General features: G+C 41.3%; 1 protein-coding gene across 2 annotated transcripts in view; it reads left to right on the plus strand.

Moving 5' to 3' along the window:
• The window catches only part of UTP20 (UTP20 small subunit processome component), a 64,147-nt gene that overhangs the window by 15,084 nt on the left and 27,964 nt on the right, over positions 1-21,099 (plus strand). For both annotated transcript variants that reach the window (XM_083400479.1, XM_083400480.1), the window contains exons 14-32: positions 318-406; positions 660-765; positions 1,296-1,446; positions 1,902-1,964; positions 2,673-2,831; positions 4,100-4,176; positions 5,454-5,533; positions 6,380-6,623; positions 7,706-7,924; positions 9,470-9,560; positions 10,274-10,359; positions 10,809-10,934; positions 11,611-11,777; positions 12,973-13,181; positions 15,030-15,173; positions 16,343-16,422; positions 17,113-17,339; positions 19,293-19,437; positions 20,452-20,539. In XM_083400479.1, coding sequence (XP_083256605.1) covers positions 318-406; positions 660-765; positions 1,296-1,446; positions 1,902-1,964; positions 2,673-2,831; positions 4,100-4,176; positions 5,454-5,533; positions 6,380-6,623; positions 7,706-7,924; positions 9,470-9,560; positions 10,274-10,359; positions 10,809-10,934; positions 11,611-11,777; positions 12,973-13,181; positions 15,030-15,173; positions 16,343-16,422; positions 17,113-17,339; positions 19,293-19,437; positions 20,452-20,539 — 2,551 coding nt within the window. The remainder of the gene's footprint in view (positions 1-317; positions 407-659; positions 766-1,295; positions 1,447-1,901; positions 1,965-2,672; positions 2,832-4,099; positions 4,177-5,453; positions 5,534-6,379; positions 6,624-7,705; positions 7,925-9,469; positions 9,561-10,273; positions 10,360-10,808; positions 10,935-11,610; positions 11,778-12,972; positions 13,182-15,029; positions 15,174-16,342; positions 16,423-17,112; positions 17,340-19,292; positions 19,438-20,451; positions 20,540-21,099) is intronic.

A 21,099-nucleotide genomic window follows, 5' to 3' on the forward strand; every position in this document is an offset into this window, starting at 1 on the left:
TTTTTTTTTCCTGTTCTCCCCCTCTAAAACAAGGTGTGTCCTATGGTTGGGTGCGTCCTATAAAGCGAAAAATATGGTACATATGCTTGAATCATTCTAGCCCTGGTTAGTCAAGACACAGGGTGTGTTTGTGGGGGCGGGGGCTAAACCCACTTATGTGGAAGTAAATTCCATTGAAGTTAGTGAGACTTGAGACTTGCTTCTGAGTAGCATTTTTCTTTTATTTAATTAGTGCTTAAGGATGCGCAACTTTTTCTGGATTTTATCTTCTACACTTCACTGCAGCTGTGTTAAGTTTGTATCTCTGTATCTAACAGGCCGCTTGTCAAAGAGAAAATCCTACCAGAAGTTAAAGGTTACGCTGAGTATCTCTTCACTGCTCTTGAGACAGGACAGCCTTGCAAAGGTGAGCTGTTGAAAGTAATTTCTCATTATTCTGCAATGGTCGGTAAAACCAGCATTCTTTGAAAGTGAAACCGATCTCTGCAGAAGTCCTCATTGCAGCTTGTTCATGGTGCACCAAACCATTATTTAGCACTACACTGGAAAGCAGCCAGTCTTTTGCATTTTGTATAGACTTTCTAAGTTAAAGCGCTCCCCAAGGGTGTAGTCATAAAGTATGGATTAATATATAACTTATTCCTGTTTTGTTTTCCCAGGAAGCCTGTTTGTGGTCTGCCAAGCTGTGAGCACACTGCTTAGTTTAGCAGAATCCTTGGAAATTCTAGATCTGTTACCAGTGGAACGCATAAAGACTTTGTTGATGTATGTAATGGGGAGATGGAGTTTGCCTTTTATATATGGAGCAATATGTTGGGCTTGTGTTTGCTTGTTTAATGCTGTGTTTTCCAAAGTTTAGAGTGCATGCATTGGCCAGTAGTAATCATTGGGTTGAGGTATTTCTAACCATATTGCCAGATCAACAGTTTGCTTCAGGTTAAAGACAAATAACACACACGTTAAGTATTAATATTTTACTTCTCATCCATTTTTGCTTATACAGTGGTACCTCTGGTTGCGAACAGGATCCGTTCTGGAGGTCCGGCCGCATCCTGAGGAATTCTCAACTGGAGGTGCTGCTTCTGCGCATGTGCGCAGCGCGGCTTAGCACTTCTGTGCATGCGTGCAGCGCATAGAATGCTTCTGCTCATGCGTGCGCTACAAAACCCGGAAAAATACTTCCAGGTTTGCCACGTATGTATCCTGAAGGATACGTTACCGGAGGTGAACGCAACTAGGGGTACCACTGTATTTTATTATATATTGACTGATAGTAACGTGCCTCTTTTCCCCAGGGCATTTCCTTCAGACCCATCTGCCTTGCTGTTGGCTGATCTCTATTGTACAAGATTGGCATTGTGTGGGTACTATAAACATCTGTCCCAAGAGAGTCTGATGGAATTGCTTTTAAAATTACAAGCCAATATTTCAAGCAGTGTATCCAAGGTAACATTTATTTTCTAACAGTTTCTTGCCGAATGCATTGTGTTTCCAAAGAGTTACTATTGAGGTAGAATTCCTTAATGAAGAAGCTGGTCAGGGAGCGTCTGTCATAGGACTGCAGGCTTCTCCATCCCCTCAGCTGACAGACCAGCCGATTTAGGCTCCTCTTCTCAATGAACTTCCATTTCAGCTGGTCGTTCAAAGAAAACGAGTTTGCTTTTTTCCTCCTCCCCCCTCAATCTCTTTTACCTATGTGCCACATATTTTAGATTTTAAGGCTAAAAGATGTTTGTAAGATATTTGTAAGCTGTTTTGGGAGCTTATTCTTGGCTAAGGAGTAGGAGCAAAATACTTTATTTAAATAAATGAAAAATTAATACCTTTCAGTTGCATCCTTTTCGTTATACCTGATTTTGCAGCATGAAAAATGTAATGAAATCTGATTTCCCCTTTGATAGGTACGACTGTTGACGATAAGGATTTTAAATCATTTCGATGTCCAGCTTCCTGTGGGGAGTGAGGTAATATTTCATGTAAAATAATGCTGTCTGGGTGCTGCCCAAGTAGCTAAGATTGCACTGGTAGATAAAACATAGTTATGTATAGTTTTACTATTACATAATTCATTTAATGTTGTTATGAGGTTCTTCTTTTCTAGGTAATTTAAGCTTTAGATCTTCTGCTTAGTGAGGGCTTAGTTAGTTATGCAAAAGTGTAGGAGAAACATAAGAGTTTTAGACGTTTGTCTTTTTGGAGGGGAGTGGTTGTGAATAGGAATGTCTTGAATTTAAATGAAGAGTGGTGTGTTTTTCCTGGCTGAAAATGATTATTTGGTGTCACTACAGCTCAGTCGCTGGGTGTGTTGTTGTTTTCTTACTGTCTTGCCATTTTTGCTGTACATTCTTTGATACCATATTTATGTGAATCTTAATGCACCATCAAATCTAATGCGCACTTAAATGTTCAAAACCTTGAAACCAAAAAAGTATTTGCTATGTAAGCAGTGTTTTTCAAGCTTGCAGTCAAATCTAATGCGCCATCAAATCTAATGCACAGCCTAATTTTTGCAGTGTAATTTGGCCAAAAATGGTGCACATTAAATTCGAGTGAATACAGTATATTTGATCCTCAGCTGACTTCTAACAGCTGTGAGGGAACTCGTAAGATTCCACAAAGCTTTGTTTTACATAAATATTGTAACACCAGCTGTTTCTTTTGCTTTTGTTAAGGATATGGGCGTGGGGGAGCTTCAGTCTGTATTTGCCATATTGCTTCAAGCTGAACTTGTGCCAGCAAGCATCAATGATTATCGTGAGAAACTGCTCCACTTAAGGAAGCTGAGGCATGATGCAGTCCAATCCCTGACCCCTGCGGGACCTTTACAGGAGGTAAAATGTCATTCTTGAAGGACATGCTACAGCTTTTCCCTTCTTGCTAAACAAGGTCACGTACAGACTGAGTTTCCTTTTGTACTTCATCATAATAGGCTTAACAACATGTGGGCGTTTTGATAACTGGTTTCAAGAAAGAAATTAGCTGTAGTGGCTGAGATCCAGGTCCTGTGTGTCATGCACAGAACAAAGGTGGCTCTATTTTTCTCCTTTGTTTAAGAACATGGGGGAGCCCCTGTATATGTAAAACTGGGCAGTGAATTATATTTCTGAACTGGCTGTTGCTAAACAAATGAAAACTATTAAGGGAGATTTGTTTCTGATAGCAGCTGTGCTTTTACAGCTGAAGAGGGTTCTCTTTTGTTTTTCTTTTGAAGAAAAACTGGTTTCCCTTTACTGTTCTCCAAGCTTACTTTCTGCATTTTTAAAATATTATCTTGTCTTTCTGATCTGTCCCAAATGTTGTCTTTAGTCCATTAGCATAATGCCAGGTGTTATAACTGGCCAGATGCTTGCAGAGGGAGGGTCTGTATATTGCACAGACTACAAGGGGTGGGTTTGATGCAGTGCTTCACTAGATCTTAGATGTAATTCATGGGGGAGGGGGGAAGCAAGGTCTCCTGGACCCCACCCTCTGACCTCCACACATTTTCAGAGGAACTTGCACAATTACATGTGCAGCCAGGAAACCTGATGCAACAGAATTCCCAATGGCTAGTGCAAACCTAGGTACTTGCAGCCTGTTTTCACCATATGTACTATTTTTCTTTATGAAAAGACAGAATGATTCCAATCCCTCTTTGTGTGTTTGTTCTATGTGTGGAGGGGAATCGAAAATACACCTAGTGCGTCTCCATGCACCGAGCACCTATTGAAGGCCAGTTCATGCTTTCCCTTCTTTGCAGTGGCATCCTAAAGAACTTTGTCACCCACTGCTGTAGGAGGAGACGGATAATTCATTTACATATTGTTACAAAACACAAGGGAATGTATTTTGGGAAACCATTTCAGTGAAGCAGGCCATTGATAATGCTCCAGTCTTAATATTCTGAGGCTTTTTCTCCTTAGTCACAGTAGAATGAGAGGAAACTTTTTGATTTACTAGGACAATTGAGTTACTAGAACTTTTACAGGGACCAGGTAAATTAACAGATTGTAAATGTTAAATGGAAATGTTTGGTTTTGTGAGAATAAGTACCACTAATAAATGTATTAACGATGATTTAAAGATACAAAAAAAACCCCATATTGAAATATTATCCTAGGTGCCTCTTCGGTATTTACTGGGAATGCTTTATATCAACTTCAGTCCATTGTGGGTTCCTGTGATTGAGCTTATAGCGTAAGTATTTCCTCCCACTCCTGAATAATAAAAACTGTATAAACAAATAAAATATAAAATAGATCTGGGTGAGATTTCTGTGTGTATTTTGATAGGTGGGGAAATTAAATTAATTGCAAGGCATATTTCTGGTTGGATTGCTGAATGTCCTGTTTTAAAAGTGAATGGTTTGCATCTTCATGCATTTGGGTGAAATTCATTCCTTATTTTAGAAAATGTCCTCCCTGCTTCCTAAGGCTTATAGTGCAAAACATTTCTTTATCTTATTCATAAATATAAGTTTGCAATGTTCTCATTTTACACATTCTTAACTGAACCTGAAGCAGAATGGGCTGTTGAAGCCCACTAGTAAAGCAATGGCTGAGTTAAAATTTGATTCCAGGCTTCCCATATAATGAAGAGAATGACTATCCCATATAGGAGTGTATATTTATGACAGGAATAGGAGACCTCTGGCCTTCCAGATTTTGTTTGACTCCAGCTCGCATCATCCCTGACCATTGGCTATGCTGGCCAGGACTGAAGGGAGTTGGGGCCTATCAACATCTGAAGGGCCACTGCTTGATTTACAAGATTTAGTCTTCTGCTTTGCAAACATTTTGCAAAGCACTTTTGGATTCTCACATGACCAGAAGGAAGCCCTATCAACTAATACCAGAAAGCTGTAGAACCTTAATAGTGTCAGTGAACCAAATAGGACAGCCTTGTTTTTATGCACTATCTTGGTAGACCTAGCTGACCAAGATCTGCAAGCAGTAGTGCATGATATTCCATGCTGGGGAGTGAGTGGACCGGCAGAGGAGTAATGGAGTACTTTGGTTTCTATGCTGGGCACAGAGGAGGGATCAACAGCTCTCTCGTCTATGCCCAGCATAGAAATATACTTTCTTTGCCAACTCCTAGTTGACTGGTACAGTGGTACCTCGCAAGACAAATGCCTCGCAAGACGAAAAAATCGCAAGACGAAAGAGTTTTTCATTTTTTGAGTTGCTTCGCAAGACGAATTTCCCTATGGGCTTGCTTCGCAAGACGAAAACGTCTTGCGCCTTTTTCTTAAAACTGTCAATGCATTCCTATGGGAAACCGTCAATGCACAGTGGTGCTTCGCAAGACGAAAAAATTCACAAGACGAAAGAACTCGCAGAACGAATTAATTTCGGCTTGCAAGGCACCACTGTATTATTTTTCTTCCTTTATGCTAGTAGTATTTGTAGTTTTAGTTTATAGGCTGAAGTTGCCCAATTTTACATCCCTCCCTTTATTTATTTTTAAATTAGCTCTCATGCCAATGAAATGGAAAACAAACAGTTTTGGAAAGTTTACTTCGAACATTTGGAAAAGGCCGTCATTTATGCTGGTAAGAGAAAGCAACTTTAATGGCTTCATAATGGTCCAGCCAAGATCAGAGCTGCTCATGAACTAAGTCTAGGGGTTTTTTACTTCATACAGTTCAGGAGAGTTTTTCTCTCTCTCGTCTCCCACTCCATTCTCAGCCCCAGAATGGGAGGTGTTCAAGTGTCTCAAAGTTGTTTCCTCTCTTCCTTTTGCTGCTTTTGTTCTTCCTAAGAAAAGAAACTAGTGGTTTTCACGGGTCCAACTTCAAGGCATAGAGAGGCTACATGCAGTGGTGGGAGCAAGGCTTCTCCTTCCTTGACCATTGGCCATGCTGATGGTAGTCCCACAGCACCTGGAGGAGACCATGATAGCTACCTCTGCTCTATACAAATGTTATGTCTGCTTGAAGACATTCAGCAAGCTTTATACATGGGGTGAAAAGCTGTGGGTCTCTCAAGGGGCCACAGCTTGTGAGGTGCTGGGGTGAAAGTGCCTCAGCTCCCACGATAAGAGCTGCTGCAGTTTCACCTGGCATCTTGCCGGCTGGGGCCAATGCAGCTTTTTAAAACATCATGGTATATCGCCAAACCGCGATGTTTGGCTGGTGATACTCTGCGTTGTTGAAAACCCAACATCGCCCAGCCCTATGCTCCACTTGTCTTAACTATAGCTGCATCAGCTTGTTGGAACATTTTCTAATAAATCGGTTCTCTCACTTTTTAATGACATACCCTCCAAGAGCAGCGGGGTACTGTATTAGCTGCAGTGCCTTCAAAACAGTAAATAGAACTTAAGGCCTTGTACTAATACATGATCAGAAGCTTCTAAAGAGTAATAAAATACAATTTTATTTTTGCTTTTTCTCTAGAGAGAGAGCTACATAATGAGCTGGAAGAAGATCAGTGGGACATTATGGATGCTCAAGGAGAAGAAATCCATGGAAGAGACGCCAGAACTTTGTATATTGAGCAGCTGAAATGTCAGACATGCTGCAGTGAGAGGACAGATCACGCGAATTTTAGGCTGTTGCTTTGGAAGGCAATGTCAAAATTTCCGGACAGAGTGGAGCCCAGGTCTAGAGAACTCTCTCCACTTCTCTTAAGGTTTATTATGTGAGTATTTTCACCGAGGGTGGGCCAGAGAGGGAATAATTTTTGAGTACTGGTTTTAAATGCTATCGAAAGTACCTGTGTAATTTTTAAGACAACTTCAGGGATCGCTTTATATTTGTGTGCAGACATGTGCGTTTGTGTGAGTGTGCATGGGTGTGTGTGTGTGTACACTAATAATTCTCAAAACTTAGCGAGAAATTAGCTTAGCCCTAGCCATGATCTGCACACAATTTCTGGTAGATAAAAATGGTTGGAGAAAAGGGAGGTGGTTTGGGAGGGCATTCCAGGCAGAGGAAAGAATAGAACAACAGAAAATAGAAGGTTCTAGTAACTTCCATGAGTTGATGAGAGACAGACAGACAAACAGGGCCTACCTGGTTGGGATGAGCTGCAACACTAGCTCCCCAACAGATGTTTTGCTACCACTTAATGGAAGACATGATGGTGAGAGGTCAGTGGGCGAGTGGCAGCAACACACCATCTGGAAAATAAACACTGTGGCTCTGCACCACCAGGCAAACAACTTCTGGAAAGAGGCTATAAAGGTAGCTAAATGTCAGTATTAAATATAAGCAGTAGGAGCTTGAGGTTGGGGCATAAAATAACAGGGAGCCTGTGTGGAGACTTAAGGAGAGGGACGTGTGAGGTAATCACAACATGAAATATATATTTCTACCGAGGCATTTGAATAAATCGAAAAGAGAGAAGCAACAGGCAGGAAGGCCTATCTAGAAACAGGCTGCAGGAGTTCTAGCCCAGGGGGTGGCAAGGTTTATCTTGCCTGGGCTGGATCGGCCCCGCGGAGATCTCTCTGTGGGCCGGATTGTGCGTGTGTGTGAGCGAGCGTGCCCGCGATTTTCAGCATCTGCATGTGCGCAGATGCGATTTCCGGCACTGAAGAAGCGAATCCCTGTGCCATGCTGCGCCGGTTTAGCGCAGCGTGCGAGTGGGCAACTCAGTTCAGGGGCGGCTCATGGGCCAGTCAAACGACCTCCACGGGCCGCTTCTGGCCCATGGGCCTTAGATTGCTGACCCTTGTTCTAGCCCATCCCTTTTTTGTTTTCTTGCTTTTCTTTTTACAGCAACGAATACTATCCTGCAGATTCACTAGTAGCTCCAGCACAAGACCTTAGAAAGAAAAGCGGTAGCAGTGTAAAACGAGACCTCACCATGGAAGGAGATGCAACAACCATGAAAGATGATGAGAAGGATGAGGATGAGAATGAGGAAGAGAAGGAGACTTCTGAAGAGCCAGTGATGGAAGAGATGCCAAAAAAGAAGACTAGAAGAGCTGCGTCAAAGTAAGCTTTACTTAATTACAGGGAAGGAAAACTTTCTGTCCCACAAATATTGGAGAAGATCAGGTTGGGAAGAGGAGGGCTGGGGTGGTGAAACTTGTATTCTTCTACATAGTGTACGTGTAAGGTGAAGAAGATCACTTTTGAATGTAATTTGACTTGTGGTTCTTGCTCCCCCATGAATGGCCCATCAAAAATTGAAGGTTGAAAGGGGCAGTCCAAGGCTGCTTCCAGAGGGCTTTCAAACAGCTCCATAATATAGCCCATAAACTATAAAAAGATCCCCACCTCTTATGTAACAAGAGAACATACTAATCACGCTATGAAACAAAGAACAAAAGCTCTTTCAGTGATGGAAAGATCGCAAATCATGGTTGGTTCTGGCTGGTCATTGCTGTTCTTGTTCCTCAATGGAATTTTTAAAATACCTATATCAGTAACTCAAGAAGTAAAAGATTTATGGGCCAAGTGTTAATGAATCTTTAGTGAAGGTTGACCCCAGGGTCATTTCTCTGTCAGTGTCCCTCCACTATTGTTTAACTTTAGAGCATAAATTCTTTACTGTCTGGTGCACATAGATTGTGGCAGGTTTATGACAGAGACAACCAACTGCTGTATTCTGGATGGGCTGTTCTATCCTTGAGAAAATGGCCTGTTAGACAAAGTAACGGCCTCACAAGTAGTAAGTCTTCATAATTAACTTGCTGCTATTCAGCTCTAAAGGTTGTGCTGCAGTTGCAGAGCAAATGTATGCAGCCATAGCATTATATAAACATAACAATTTTTCTATGACGTGCATATTCTTTAGATTCAGGCTGTGTTCACTTATCATGATAAGCATGATTTCTGGCTCATGGTTTTACACTGTTGCACACTGTCTAATAGGTCCTGTTCCACTCCTCCTTTGGTGGGAGCAGAAGAAATTAACCAGGAAGCCACAATTTAGCTTGACTTTACATTCCATCTGAACCTGGGACTGGCCACAATCCATGTCAGCAACAAGCCATGGTTTAAGGCCAACTGGAAGTTGCCATGTACTTGGATGTAACAGGAGGCCAAGCTTAACAGTGGTTTCCTAGTTGTTCCTCTTGTGCCAGGGGATGAGTGAAGCAGGAAAGATTGGTGGTGTACACAACCATATTGCTTGATCATGGTAAACCATGGTAAGCCGCAAACCATGGTTTATTGTGATGTGTGAAGAAGTAAAGATCATTGGGTGAGGATAGTATGAGAAGCTGAGTCAATTTGTGAATGGCTAGAAGCTGGGGATTTGGATCAATTCTGCCTACTTTTTATCACTAGGATGACTTATTACAACTTCTCTCCCAAATTCTCCTCTTCCTCCTTTCAGCAAAGGGAAGATGAGCTTCTGAGTGATACACTTGTGTTGAAAACCCTGGTTTTTATTAGCTTTCAACAGCCTTTGAACATGCTTCAGTAGACTTGCTTCTTTTTCTTTTAAATCATTACCGAAAATCAAATTTTTTAATGATGACTCAGAACAATTGCTTTCTGCTTCTAACTTCTGTGTTCCAATTTGTTTTTCAGACAGCTCATCACCCACTTGCAACTGTTTGCCCAATTTTCAAATCCACGTGCATTGTATTTAGAAGCAAAATTGAATGAAATATACACTCAGGTGAAACTTCTGAGCTTCTTTTTAATTTTGTTTAGATGTGTGTGTAGTTGTTGTCCTGCAAGGGCCATGCCAATTTCAAAATGTTTTGGTAGAACTTGCTGTTTATTCCTTTTGCATGCTTGTGCAAAATATATGTTATCTTTTGAAGCAGTTAAGCTTGCCAATGTGGTATTGTGGACGTCATCCCTGATTAACCTGCACCAATGTTGGCTACTAAACTGTCTTTCTGTTGTTGTTCTTGAAAAATTCTGAATAAATGAGTTTCTTAAGCTTTTTAACAGAGTTAAATTCCTACAATTGGAATGATGGACAATGTTAAGGATTAGTGGAAATTGTGTTCTGTTTAGTATCTCTGTGTAAGGCCAGGGCTTCTCAAATTTTCTTACTGTGTTTGTGGAGGGGCTGCTCCCCAATAATCATGTATTTTATTATTTATTTATTGCACAAATATTACATACTGCTTGATTGTAGAATAAACCTCTTAAGCATCTTGCAAAATTAAGGAAAATGACTGCAGGCAGCTTTGTTTACCTCTCTCCTGTCCTGTTCCTCTTTGTCAGGCCAGCCAAAGGGATGAAGTGTGACTGGGCACAAGATAAATCTCAGAAAAATAAAAGCCTATGGGGAGAGGGGGTATACTAAAGCAATATAAGTTGGAATCTGGCCTATGTGTGCTTTCTTCTGACTTATTTCTTCTAAAACATTATCTTCAGCTGCTGTCTCATCAAGACCAGAGTGTGCAAAAAGTAGCTCTTGACTGTATCATGACTTACAAGCATCCACACTTACTGCCATACCGGTAAGAAGTTCTATGGGTGGGATTCAGTGGATATTGCTCTGCTGATGGAAGACATTAGCTCCTCCCTCTTAGCTCCCCAAATTCTGCTCCAGGGGTTCCTCAGTCCTCTGGAGCTGGTGGGGAGACAGAGTGATGCAAGAAGGGCAGGGGAGGAGTTGCTGGGAATTCTTTCCATCCCTGTTGCGTTAATGGATGCCTTCAGTTGGTGGAGGAACTCTCGCTAGATTGCATCCTCAGTTTGATTTGGCTGTTTGTTTTGCTTCAGCCATCATATAGGAAGAATATATCATGGCCAGAGCAAATGGTGCGTAAGTGTTCACACATGCATGTTCTTGACAGGCGCTCTCTTCGCCAAGCATAAACATAATTTGTTTCTAGGATCTGTACCTTTGTTTTCTAAGATATTGCGTCGAGAATCTTTTTCTTAATCTTGCATTATCTACTTACAGAGAGAACTTGGAACGGCTGCTGGAAGACAAGAGCTTTAAGGAAGAAATAGTTCATTTCAGCATTTCTGAAGAAAACACCACAGTAAAGGCACTGCACCGGCCAGAGCTTGTTCCTGTTCTAATGAGGTTAAGGCGCTTCTGTATATTAACTTAGAAATCAAGTCTGTATAGGTTCCTTATGGGTCTTTACAAATGAAATATGACAATGTATGGGCCTGCTTCAACAGGAAGATGGTTGGATTTTTAGACTTGCTTCTCAGGTTTCACTGTGAATTCCAGATACTCTATGGGTTACTTAAGCCACTTTGTGTGTGTGTGTGGAAAACTGTCTTCTGTAAGTTAAGTGAGTCCTTATTCATTGTAGTTCTTCCAAATGGTTAAGAAACTTTCCAATCAAGTCACTGGGAAATTGCGTCAGTAATTATCTTGGTTGGGAGCCAAAGTGGTGTCCCGAACTAGGGCTAGGGAGGTCTGGATTCAAATACCAAGTCTGTCATGAAGTTCATTGGTTAGCCTTGGGCCAGTCATCACCAGCTGGTTTCAATTACCTCACAGGGTTGCTGGGAGGGTAGGACAGGCAAAAATCAAAACGAAATGGCGGGAGCGTGTGGGTTAGCTCTCATTTTGCAGCCAAAATTATGATTGCAATTCTGGCAACTTGGAAGCATTCTCTAAGTCTGTGTAATAGTTCTTTTCTATGTAAGAAAAGAAAAGGGCGACAGGTCCAATGGACCAAGTCTTCTGTATGCAGGCTGGTAACCTTAGAAAATAATAATAATAACTTTATTTTTGGTATTGGAAGGATTCTGTATGGACGGATGAGAAATAAAACTGGAAGCAAAACACAGGGGAAGTCAGCCGCTGGGACACGCATGGCTATTGTTTTGAGATTCCTTGCTGGCTCACTGCCTGAAGAGATTAGGATGTTCCTGAATCTACTATTTGAGCCTGTGAAGCACTTTGGCAATGGTATGGCTTGTACACGAGAAACTTTTTATCTAATGGCGAACGTGGCTAGTAAGAGCCCAACAGGATTGAAGCTAGGAAGGGCCCAATAGTAAAGGAGTACGCTAGGTGACAATGCACTGCAATATTTTGTTGCTTCTTCGTAGCTTATAGCCTGAACTGTAAAATACAGTGTTTTGTTGCATGTCTAACTTGCTTCAGTGTTAAAACCATGTATCTGGGCATCATGTGTGATAATGAAGCAGCTTTGAGAGTTGGATTGAGAGTTTTAAGGAGAATGGATTGCTGATTTTGATTGGAAAATTAGGGGGGAAATTGGGAGATGATTCCTCGGGCAGCTGATTTATTTGCAATATTTGTTTTGGGTGGTTCTTGAGAATATTTTAATCCGGTTCAAATCTTTGCAATGGGATGAGTTCGCTTTGCTCCGTCTCAGCTTCTGCCAGCCTAGGAGTTCAAAAGCACACTAGTGCAAGTAGATAAATAGGTACTGCTGCGGTGAGAAGGTAAATGGCGTTTCCGTGCGCTTTGGTTTTCATCACGGTGTTCCATTGCACCAGAAGCAGTTTAGTCAAGCTGTCTGTGGACAAACACCAGCTCCCTTGGCCTGAAAGTGAGATGAGCGCTGCAACCCTATAGTCACCTTTGACTGGACTTAACTGTCCAGGGGTCCTTTACCTTTACCTTTTACATATAGAGTCTGCATTACATTGAACTGTGATCTCTTTTGTCTTAAGTGTGTTTTTTTGCCACTGAACATTCCTTGTGACCCTATTTTTACATTTAGTAATAGTGGGGAACATTAGTTCTTCATCTTGTTTGTGAAAAACAAAAATCTCTTAAGGTGCAATACTCTAAATGCTTACTTGAGTGTAAGCAGCACTATGTTTAGTGGGATTTAGCTCCCAAGGGCAAAACACATCCATTAAGGGGTCATTCAAATTTTTGCCCTCTAAACCGTATGTTGCTTCTGCTGCTTTTCCCTAGAATTTGGTTCTTAAAATTGGGTATAGCATTGCAACAGAAGCCTAGGCATTATTGATTTGCTAATTTCTGTATCTTTAGGAGTGGGATAGTCCATCTTGAAATGCACCTACCAAAACTGAACAGTACCTTCAATCTCTGTAGCGTTATTACAAAGATGATACTATTGTTGCCACCTCCCACCCACCCCACTTCTCCTTTTTGCTTTTGGTAGGAGATTGCCTCTCTGCAGTGCTCCAAGCAGTGGAAGAACTCGATTTATCTCGAGTCTTGCCTCTGGGTCGGCAGCATAGCCTTTTCAACAGCCTGGAAGTAGTACTGAAAAACATGGGGCATCTGATCAGCCAGTACCTGCCCGAGATTTTGCAGATTTTACTTTGCATGATGGCAACAGTATCCCACATTCTTCAGGAACGGGAAAAGGTGAGAAATTTGCTCCTGTGTACGCGTTCTGTTCTGTTTCTGATGAGAAGCCCATGGGGCCTGATAGAGCAAGGCACGTTGCTCATTTCAGGACCAAGGAGAGTTCCTCATGAACAATTTTCTCTGACCACGCTTAGTCTTTTATGCTTTGACGTCCACTGGCATTATTGCAGATTTTAACCAATTAATTGTATACCTTAAAATTCTATCAGTTGTTATTAATTCTGACATAAATACTAGTTAAGAGTAATAAATAATCTGCATGTAAAGCTAATTTAAATTCCACTTGCTCGTAAACGAAACCATAAATCGCCCTATTCTGTTCCAGTTGCCCATACCGGTGGTTCCAAATATAAATCAAATATTCATGAGAGAGAGGGCAATCCTGTATTTTACCTCCCTCCAAACTAAAAGAATATGAAAGGATTTCATTTGTCCTTAAATGCCATTGAGGAGAGAGGTATAAAATTCCACTTCTCCTTCACTGCTCCTGCTGCTGCCCTGTTGTGCACAAAACAAGCCGGAGTTTGGCTTGTGTCATTTGAAGCTGGGCTTGTGGTTTGTAACCAAGGTTTATTTTGGGCTTAATACGTGTGGCTTGTTTGGAGAGAAACATACCATGAGCCTGGGTTTGGCCAGTGCAACAAGCCAAACTCTGGTTTATTTCAGCCACAGCATGATGGCAGCAGGAGTGGGAAAGGATTACCATGGAAATTTTTGAGTAATGTGTACCTGCATGTTGCTTTTTCACATCAGACTATAGTTTGGCTTAATGTGACTTGCAAGTCCGCCATTGCCTCTTACTGTAGCCAGGAAGTTCAAAAAGAGCAACACCCAGAAAAGTCACAGTTCAAGATCTGATGTACAATATTGTGCTCCATGGACATGCAGACTTTCAGACTGAGCTCAAAGCAATCAGTTTGACAGCAGTGTTGCTGAAGTTCATGGTAATTAGTTTTGCACATGAAGTTATTCACTAACTCTTGAGACGAAAAGCTGTAATTCAGTAACTCCAGGCTTCGCAAATATTTTTTTTCAGCGTTGCCATTTGTTAAACTTAATTTAACACTTCATTATCTAGTGAGGAAATAAATGCCAATTAAGAGCCTCATTTATATTCTACTGGGTCTTTTTCAAAACACATTAGTCATTTATTGCCTACTAATACTACTGTCTGTGTTAAATGTTAACTTTGTATAGTTATAAATGGAGGTGTGGGGTTACTATTTCCTACAGTTCTCATTTGGGGTAGATTTTTTTTTTCTTGTGGACACAGGGCTGGCTAACAAATTGCCACTTGAGGTTAAGATGCTTCCTCGCCATGCAGATCTCACATAGAGAAACTAGCCAGGCTGGCTGTTGAATCTTACATTCGTACTCATGGTGGTCTCCACTTTCAGCACCTGCTGCCTGAGGCAGCTATCTCACACCGCCTAGCTTTTGGGCTGGCCCTAGGTGGGCTTGTCATCTCCAGCATGCTTGCTTTTCGCTCTCGTGCTATGCGAACAGATCTCAATATCTTTATTTGCTGTGCAATATATCTATGGACTTTAAAAATGTATTGGGGTTTTTTTTGGCTATTATTTCTTTTGTGCTCTTATGTTATAAACCATTCTGTGATCTTTGGATTAAAGTTCTTTATATAAATTTACATTAATACTCCAGAGACATGCAGCATTAGTGTAACTCGGACAGAGGCAATGCAGACATATGGGTACAGTTCAGAGGATACATTCAGTAACTAGTCTTTTAAATCTTAGGTGGTAAAGAATAACTGCCCTTTAAATGTTTTGCTTAAGAAGAAGAAGAAAAAAGACCCTCACAGGATTGCTATGATTTGTTTTGCAGATTCAACTCAAATTAATTAACCCACTGAAAAATTTGAGGCGGCTTGGACTTAAACTTATAGCAGACTTTTTCTCTGACTTCAAAACGTACAACTTTAGTGTGGAAGAGATTGATGCAGTTTTTCATGCAGTGGTTTGGCCCCAGGTAAGGGCAGCATGAAGGTGGAGAGTTGCTTGCTTTCCTTTACTTAGGCACATGTCTCAGGTGTCCTCTAGCATCTTCCAAACTGCACAAATGACTTCCTTTGGAGTGAAAGTGGTATTTGGGTCGAAGCACAGAGGGCATGCTAGGAACAAAATATCTAATTTTATTAGAGTGGCTGGGAAAACCCAGCCAGGTGGGCAGGGTATAAATTATTATTATTATTATTATTATTATTATTATTATTATTATTATTATTATTAAAAATCAGTGTATCCATTCAAGCTACAGTCCAGAAGTATGTAAATTTAATCCAAGTACAATGTAAACTGAGTTTGTCCTTTCATAAACAGCACGAGTTTTATTGAATCTAAAGGCTTTTGTCTATATCATCTCCACAAAACTTGAATGTGACGTCATGTTTATAGTTGACAAATGTAAAGTTTCAATTTTGTTGGGTGAGATATACATGTTCCTAAGTCAATGCCACATCTTTGTTGGGAGAAACTGTGTCACTGAGTGGCACCCGCCACTCGTCTCTCTCTCTCTGTTACCATACTGTGGCAGTGTGCATGCCACAACAGCTAGACCTACTGCTGAGGTCCAAGGGAGTGGGAACAGATCTGCCATGCATGACAGGAGCCCTCTCTTAAGGTCGTGGAAGCTGTCACCTATCTACACTGCAGTAACTCTTTGGTCAAGCCTCACAAAGATAATGAAACATAAAGCAAATATTGGATACTTCTTTTTAGATAAAACTAGGAAGACGTCTCCTGTGAGCATGTGCTGGCTCACCTCTAAGTATGTAACAGGGGAAAAAATGATGGTTCCTTCAGACTATAACCTTTCTTCACTAGTCTACCTGCCTCAGGTACTTGGAGATGGTCCCTTTAATGCTAGACTGCCTTAGCTGTGGTGGGTGTAGCGAAGCCATAACGGCAACATTCATGCCTCCACTCATCATTAGCAGTTTTGTTCTTGATGTTAGTGGAGGCAGAAATACCTGGCTTAGCTCTTAGCGTTGTGGTGAAAGGAAGATAAATGCAAACAGTAAATTGTTCCTTCAGAAGCAAATCATGAGTATACTAATGCCTCTTCTTTTGCAAACATCTCTACCAAGACAGCCTCAATATTTTGTCCCGATTTTATTTTCTCCTGTTTTGTTCCCTCAGATCCTCAGGTTGGCCTCTGAGAGCCAGTATTCTCCTACTCTCTTACTCAAAATCATTCACATATGGAGCAGAAGCCCCAGGTAAATTAATTTTTTTCTTAATGAAACAATGGATCGTGGTATAACTTTACTATACTGCTACTCAGGTGTGTGTGTATATATGTATCTATGTGTATATATATAAGTCAGCTGCACTTTTAATCTAAAGTTTATGTTGGTTGTTTATAGGGACCATATACACAGGTACAGTGATAAGCACACATCTTGTTTATTTAACACAATTTATATACTGGTAAATTGATGACGGTATCCTCTTGACATTTTCATTTTCAAGTTAGCATTAGGGCTGACTTGGAATGGGGCAAGGGGCATGTTCTCCGCAAATGTTTCAGGCCCTGAAATATTCACCTCCACCTGTTGTCCTTCTCCTCTTTTTGACAATTTTTGAGACTTTGAACAGTGAAGAAGAAGAAAAAGGCTGGGAGTTGTAGGAACCTAAGAGAAACATAACAAGGACAATTCTGGAGTTTCACCTGCTTTGGTTCCTACTGTGACCTTATGGAACATTCCTTCAAACTTGTGAAAGGGGCATCTCTACTCCCCACTCCCCAGCTTTTGAACATGAGGAGAGTCTGCTGCATCCTTTTTCTGGATCACTGACTTAGGCCTTACCTGTTGGGAGCTTCATTCTAATGTTGTCACTAGTCATTTTGCTAGAGTTAGATATTCCTACATCAGTATTTTCCTGCCTGTTTGTTGCCTTTCCCTCAGGTATTTCCCTTTGCTGGCCAAGCAGATGCCAGGACATCCAGAATATGATGTGTTATCCAATGTGTTTGCTCTGCTTTCGGCCAAAAGCTTGTGTGAGGCAACGGCTGGTGTTGTGATGGACGTGGCTGACAGTCTTCTAAACACTCCTGACTTGGAGCCCGATGACGATATTTGCAGCTTGACGGTGACAGATTGTGTCTTCCAAGAAGTTGATGAAACGACAGAAGGTACGGGTGGTTAGGCGCCCGAATCTATTGCAAGTGAATATTTTCGAAACTGCTTGTTCCATTTTGCTTGTGTGCTAGAAGTAGAAACTAATTTGTGAAAGAAAATATTCTCAGCACCTACTAGACGGTGCATTGTAGTTATGTTCTGTAGACTTCTTATAGTTTCATTTTTGCTGGTTTTTATTGCCTCCCTTAGAAGTACATGTATTAAAGGGTGAGATGGAAATTCATTTGTAAAAACTCATAATAAATAAATGGGTTGTTGGCGGGGCAGAGTGACTTTCATTGAGAGCTGCATTACCAACTTCTCTCATGGTGTGTCTCGTGTTTTCCTGCCAATGTTCCCAGTAGTGTTTCACACAGATTCTTACTGGGTATGTTCTCTGCCCTACCCTCAAAACTAGGTATCACTTGTAATTGATTTCAGTTTGTAGTTTTGGCCTATAACAGTCAACAGTTGAAGAGCCCTCTTATACTCGTAATTTGATCTCCAGATTTAGCTTTCACTTCATCCTTAGAGCAGAAGGTGCAATGGCACCCAATGGCCATTGTACAGGTCAGTCTAGACTAAATGCTGGTTTTTGTGACTTCCAGCGCAGTATTCCGTTCATAGGCCTGTCTGTCAGAAAAGGAATGGAGGAATTCTGCAGCTCACACCCAAAAGGTTCCTTTCCTCTGTTTCTTTCTTAAAGCATTTCTATCCCACCTTTCAGTAATAAAACCACCAAAGTAACTTAACATCACTTAAAGCACTCAGATAGAATAATAAAAGAGCAGTAAAAGAGCAGGGCATAGGGACAGCTGAAAACAGCACTAAAACCATAGAAAAGCATGGGGACATGAAAACTGTATTCACATACAAAAACCATCAGGCAACCACATAAGGGAAGGGAGATTTACAGCTGAGGTGTTGCTGCCACAGAGCTGGGTTTCCAATGAACAGGAGTTCTGATGGAAAGGGTATATTGTCCCAGAGAAACAGAACCAACAGAAACTCCTGGCACTTGAGATAAAAGATGGGCCTTGATTAAAAGTGTTACATTGTGGTAAAGGACAGTGCACAGGTGTTTGTTTGGTTTTCCCCCCCAGACACCTGTTTATATCCTGGCTTGAAGGATCTCTGTCAGTTTTCAGCTTGCTTGAGATAACAGATCCACCTCAAGAGCAATGACCAGCAAATATTATTGACTAGTGTGTTTTTGAGCAGCAAACATATACATTTAATGTTGGCTAAATAATTTAAATTAAAGCATCGTTCAGTAACTGGATAGCAAGTTCCCTTGTCTCCTAATTAATCCCTTTAGTAGCAACGTCTACTACATTCAGCGGTTTCCCAGGAAATGTGCTAGTTTCCAAACCAATATTTTCCCACGTTTAGCCATAATGATAGTATTTCTGGGAGCCGTATAGTAATATCTGTTAACAAGCTGCATTTTTAGTTGTCAGACATTTTATTATGGCATATAGGTTATTGTTGGCTGATATAAACTCCTATTTCATCAGGTTAGCCAAGTCAGGAGGCCTTTTCATATAAAATATAATATGAAGATATGGCCAGCTTGCCCGTCTCTTTGATGTGGTTCCATCATCATGTGCAGGCTTGTGGAAATTGCTTCCACTCAGGGACACACAAACACACCACTTGGTGCCACATCCCATCAGCAGGGTCCCTCCATCCTTGGGAGAAGCTCCTGGGTGGGCTGCTGGGAGGAAAGAGGACTTCCACCTGCCCACTTTAGTGCACTGGAATCTCTGGATTCAACTCATTGCATTTTTATTTTTATTTCTGTTACTTGCTTTGGGTGGTGTATGCAGAAAAGTGGGATATAAATTGAAATAACCCCAGAACAATTGTTATACTATTTGTGAGGAATTGGATGATATTCTTTAGTTTTTCTGCTTGGAGTACTCCACGTCTCTGAATGGTAAATAAACTCACTGTCTCCCTTGCAGATGTACCCACCACAGGTGTGAAGCTGATTCTCCCCCATGTGCCTGCAATCCTTCAGTATCTCAGCAAAACTATGTTCAGTGTGGACAAGATGAAGAAGAAGAAGTACAGAGCACAAGTCAGCAAAGAACTAAACATCCTTTCAAAGTAAATAGTTCCTTGGTTATTGCTAAGAGTACTGATTTATATAGGGTCCCTTAAATTTTTACTATATATGTGTGTATATATATATGGGGGGGAGGAGTAAATTTACATACAGTGGTACTTCCGGTTACGAATGGGATCCATTCCAGACATCTGGCCGCATCCCGAGGAATTCACAACCGGAGGACTGCTTCTGTGCATGCGTGCAGTGTGGTTTAGTCCATGCATGCGTGGCGAAACCTGGAAAAATACTTCCGGGTTTGCCGCATTTGCATCCTGAAGTTTATGTATCCAGAGGGATACGTAAGTGGAGGTATGAATGTACTCGCCGCTCACATAAAACCAGAAGGAGGTGCACAAAGTAAAATACCATAAAGCAGTATAAAAATAATAGTTAAAAACGATGGGTTCCTTTTAAAACAGGAAATTAAACAACTGAATAGACTTGTGAACAAAAAATGTTTTCAAGAGAACCACCTGCAAGAGGCTGTCAGGAAGCTTGAGCTTTCAGGGTGGCACTTTTTGTTGGGAGTTCACTCTGGAAGCTATTGTATGCATTTCAGGCATGGTAGGCTCTGAATCTAAGTTTCTTGGCTCCATGTAACTCATACGCAGCCTCCTCCGGGCATGTCACCATAGCATATGCCTTATAAGGGATCAGACTGTTCTGACTGGATGTCTAGCCCAGTATTGTCCACTCTGATTGGCAGCACCTTGGACAGGCATCTTCTGATCCATTCTGTGCTGGGAATCACAAACTCTTAATTCATATATGTGTAGTTTACCTATACACTGATAGGTATGCAGTATATACCTCTTCTTCAACTTGCAGTTGTCCATATTCATTTGTGTGAAGTCATGTGTGGACCAGAATTTTATTAATGCATTCATGTGCCCTTTTGTAAGCAGAACATCAGCAGCAGTTGACATTAACAGATGATTATATTATAGGCAATTGAATTGTGATGTTGCGGTTATATCGGTGCAAGGCTAACCTCTTGCTTCTGTTGAATATAGAATTAGCAAGTTTATAAAGGACAAGAGTCAGAGCTCCATCCTGATTGGTCTCCTCCTCCCTTTCCTCCACCAGAGTAACATGGTGCAGGTAGGCTTTGTTATTTATGCCTGTGGGAAGTCACATTTCCTTTCAAGTTTGGCTGTTTTCTGGTGAACTTCTAAACTATTTTTCCAGGTTATCATGATCTGCTGCTAACTTGTTTGGGTCACTGTTATTCAATGTGCTCTGCTGTGCCTTTGGGATCCCCCCCCCCATATATATATATATATATATATATATATATATATGCAAGTATAATGGAGTGGTTTAAAAAAAAAAGTTTGAAAGTGCGATGTCCCTGGTTCAGATTTCAGTTAACCTATGTTCTCGGTGCAAACCACTTCCCATGTTAGGATGCCAGGCTAATCCTGGGATGAGGAAGCTGTGGGACTCCTGATGTCGTTGGTCTCCAACTCCCATCAGCCCCAGCAAGCATGACCTGTGGTCATGGATGATGGCAATTGTAGTATAGCAACATCTGGAGGGCTACAGGCTAGCCATCGCCGTTCTGAAACATAGTTGAGTATAAAACGAACAAACCAGGGTGAGCCTTGGCCCTGCACAGTTCCCTTTCCTTCTCTGTAGCCAGGAGGAGTTTAAAAGCTTCA

The sequence above is a fragment of the Podarcis tiliguerta genome (assembly GCF_965153285.1).
Source record: "Podarcis tiliguerta genome assembly, chromosome: 10".
In the NCBI taxonomy this organism is placed as follows: domain Eukaryota; kingdom Metazoa; phylum Chordata; class Lepidosauria; order Squamata; family Lacertidae; genus Podarcis; species Podarcis tiliguerta.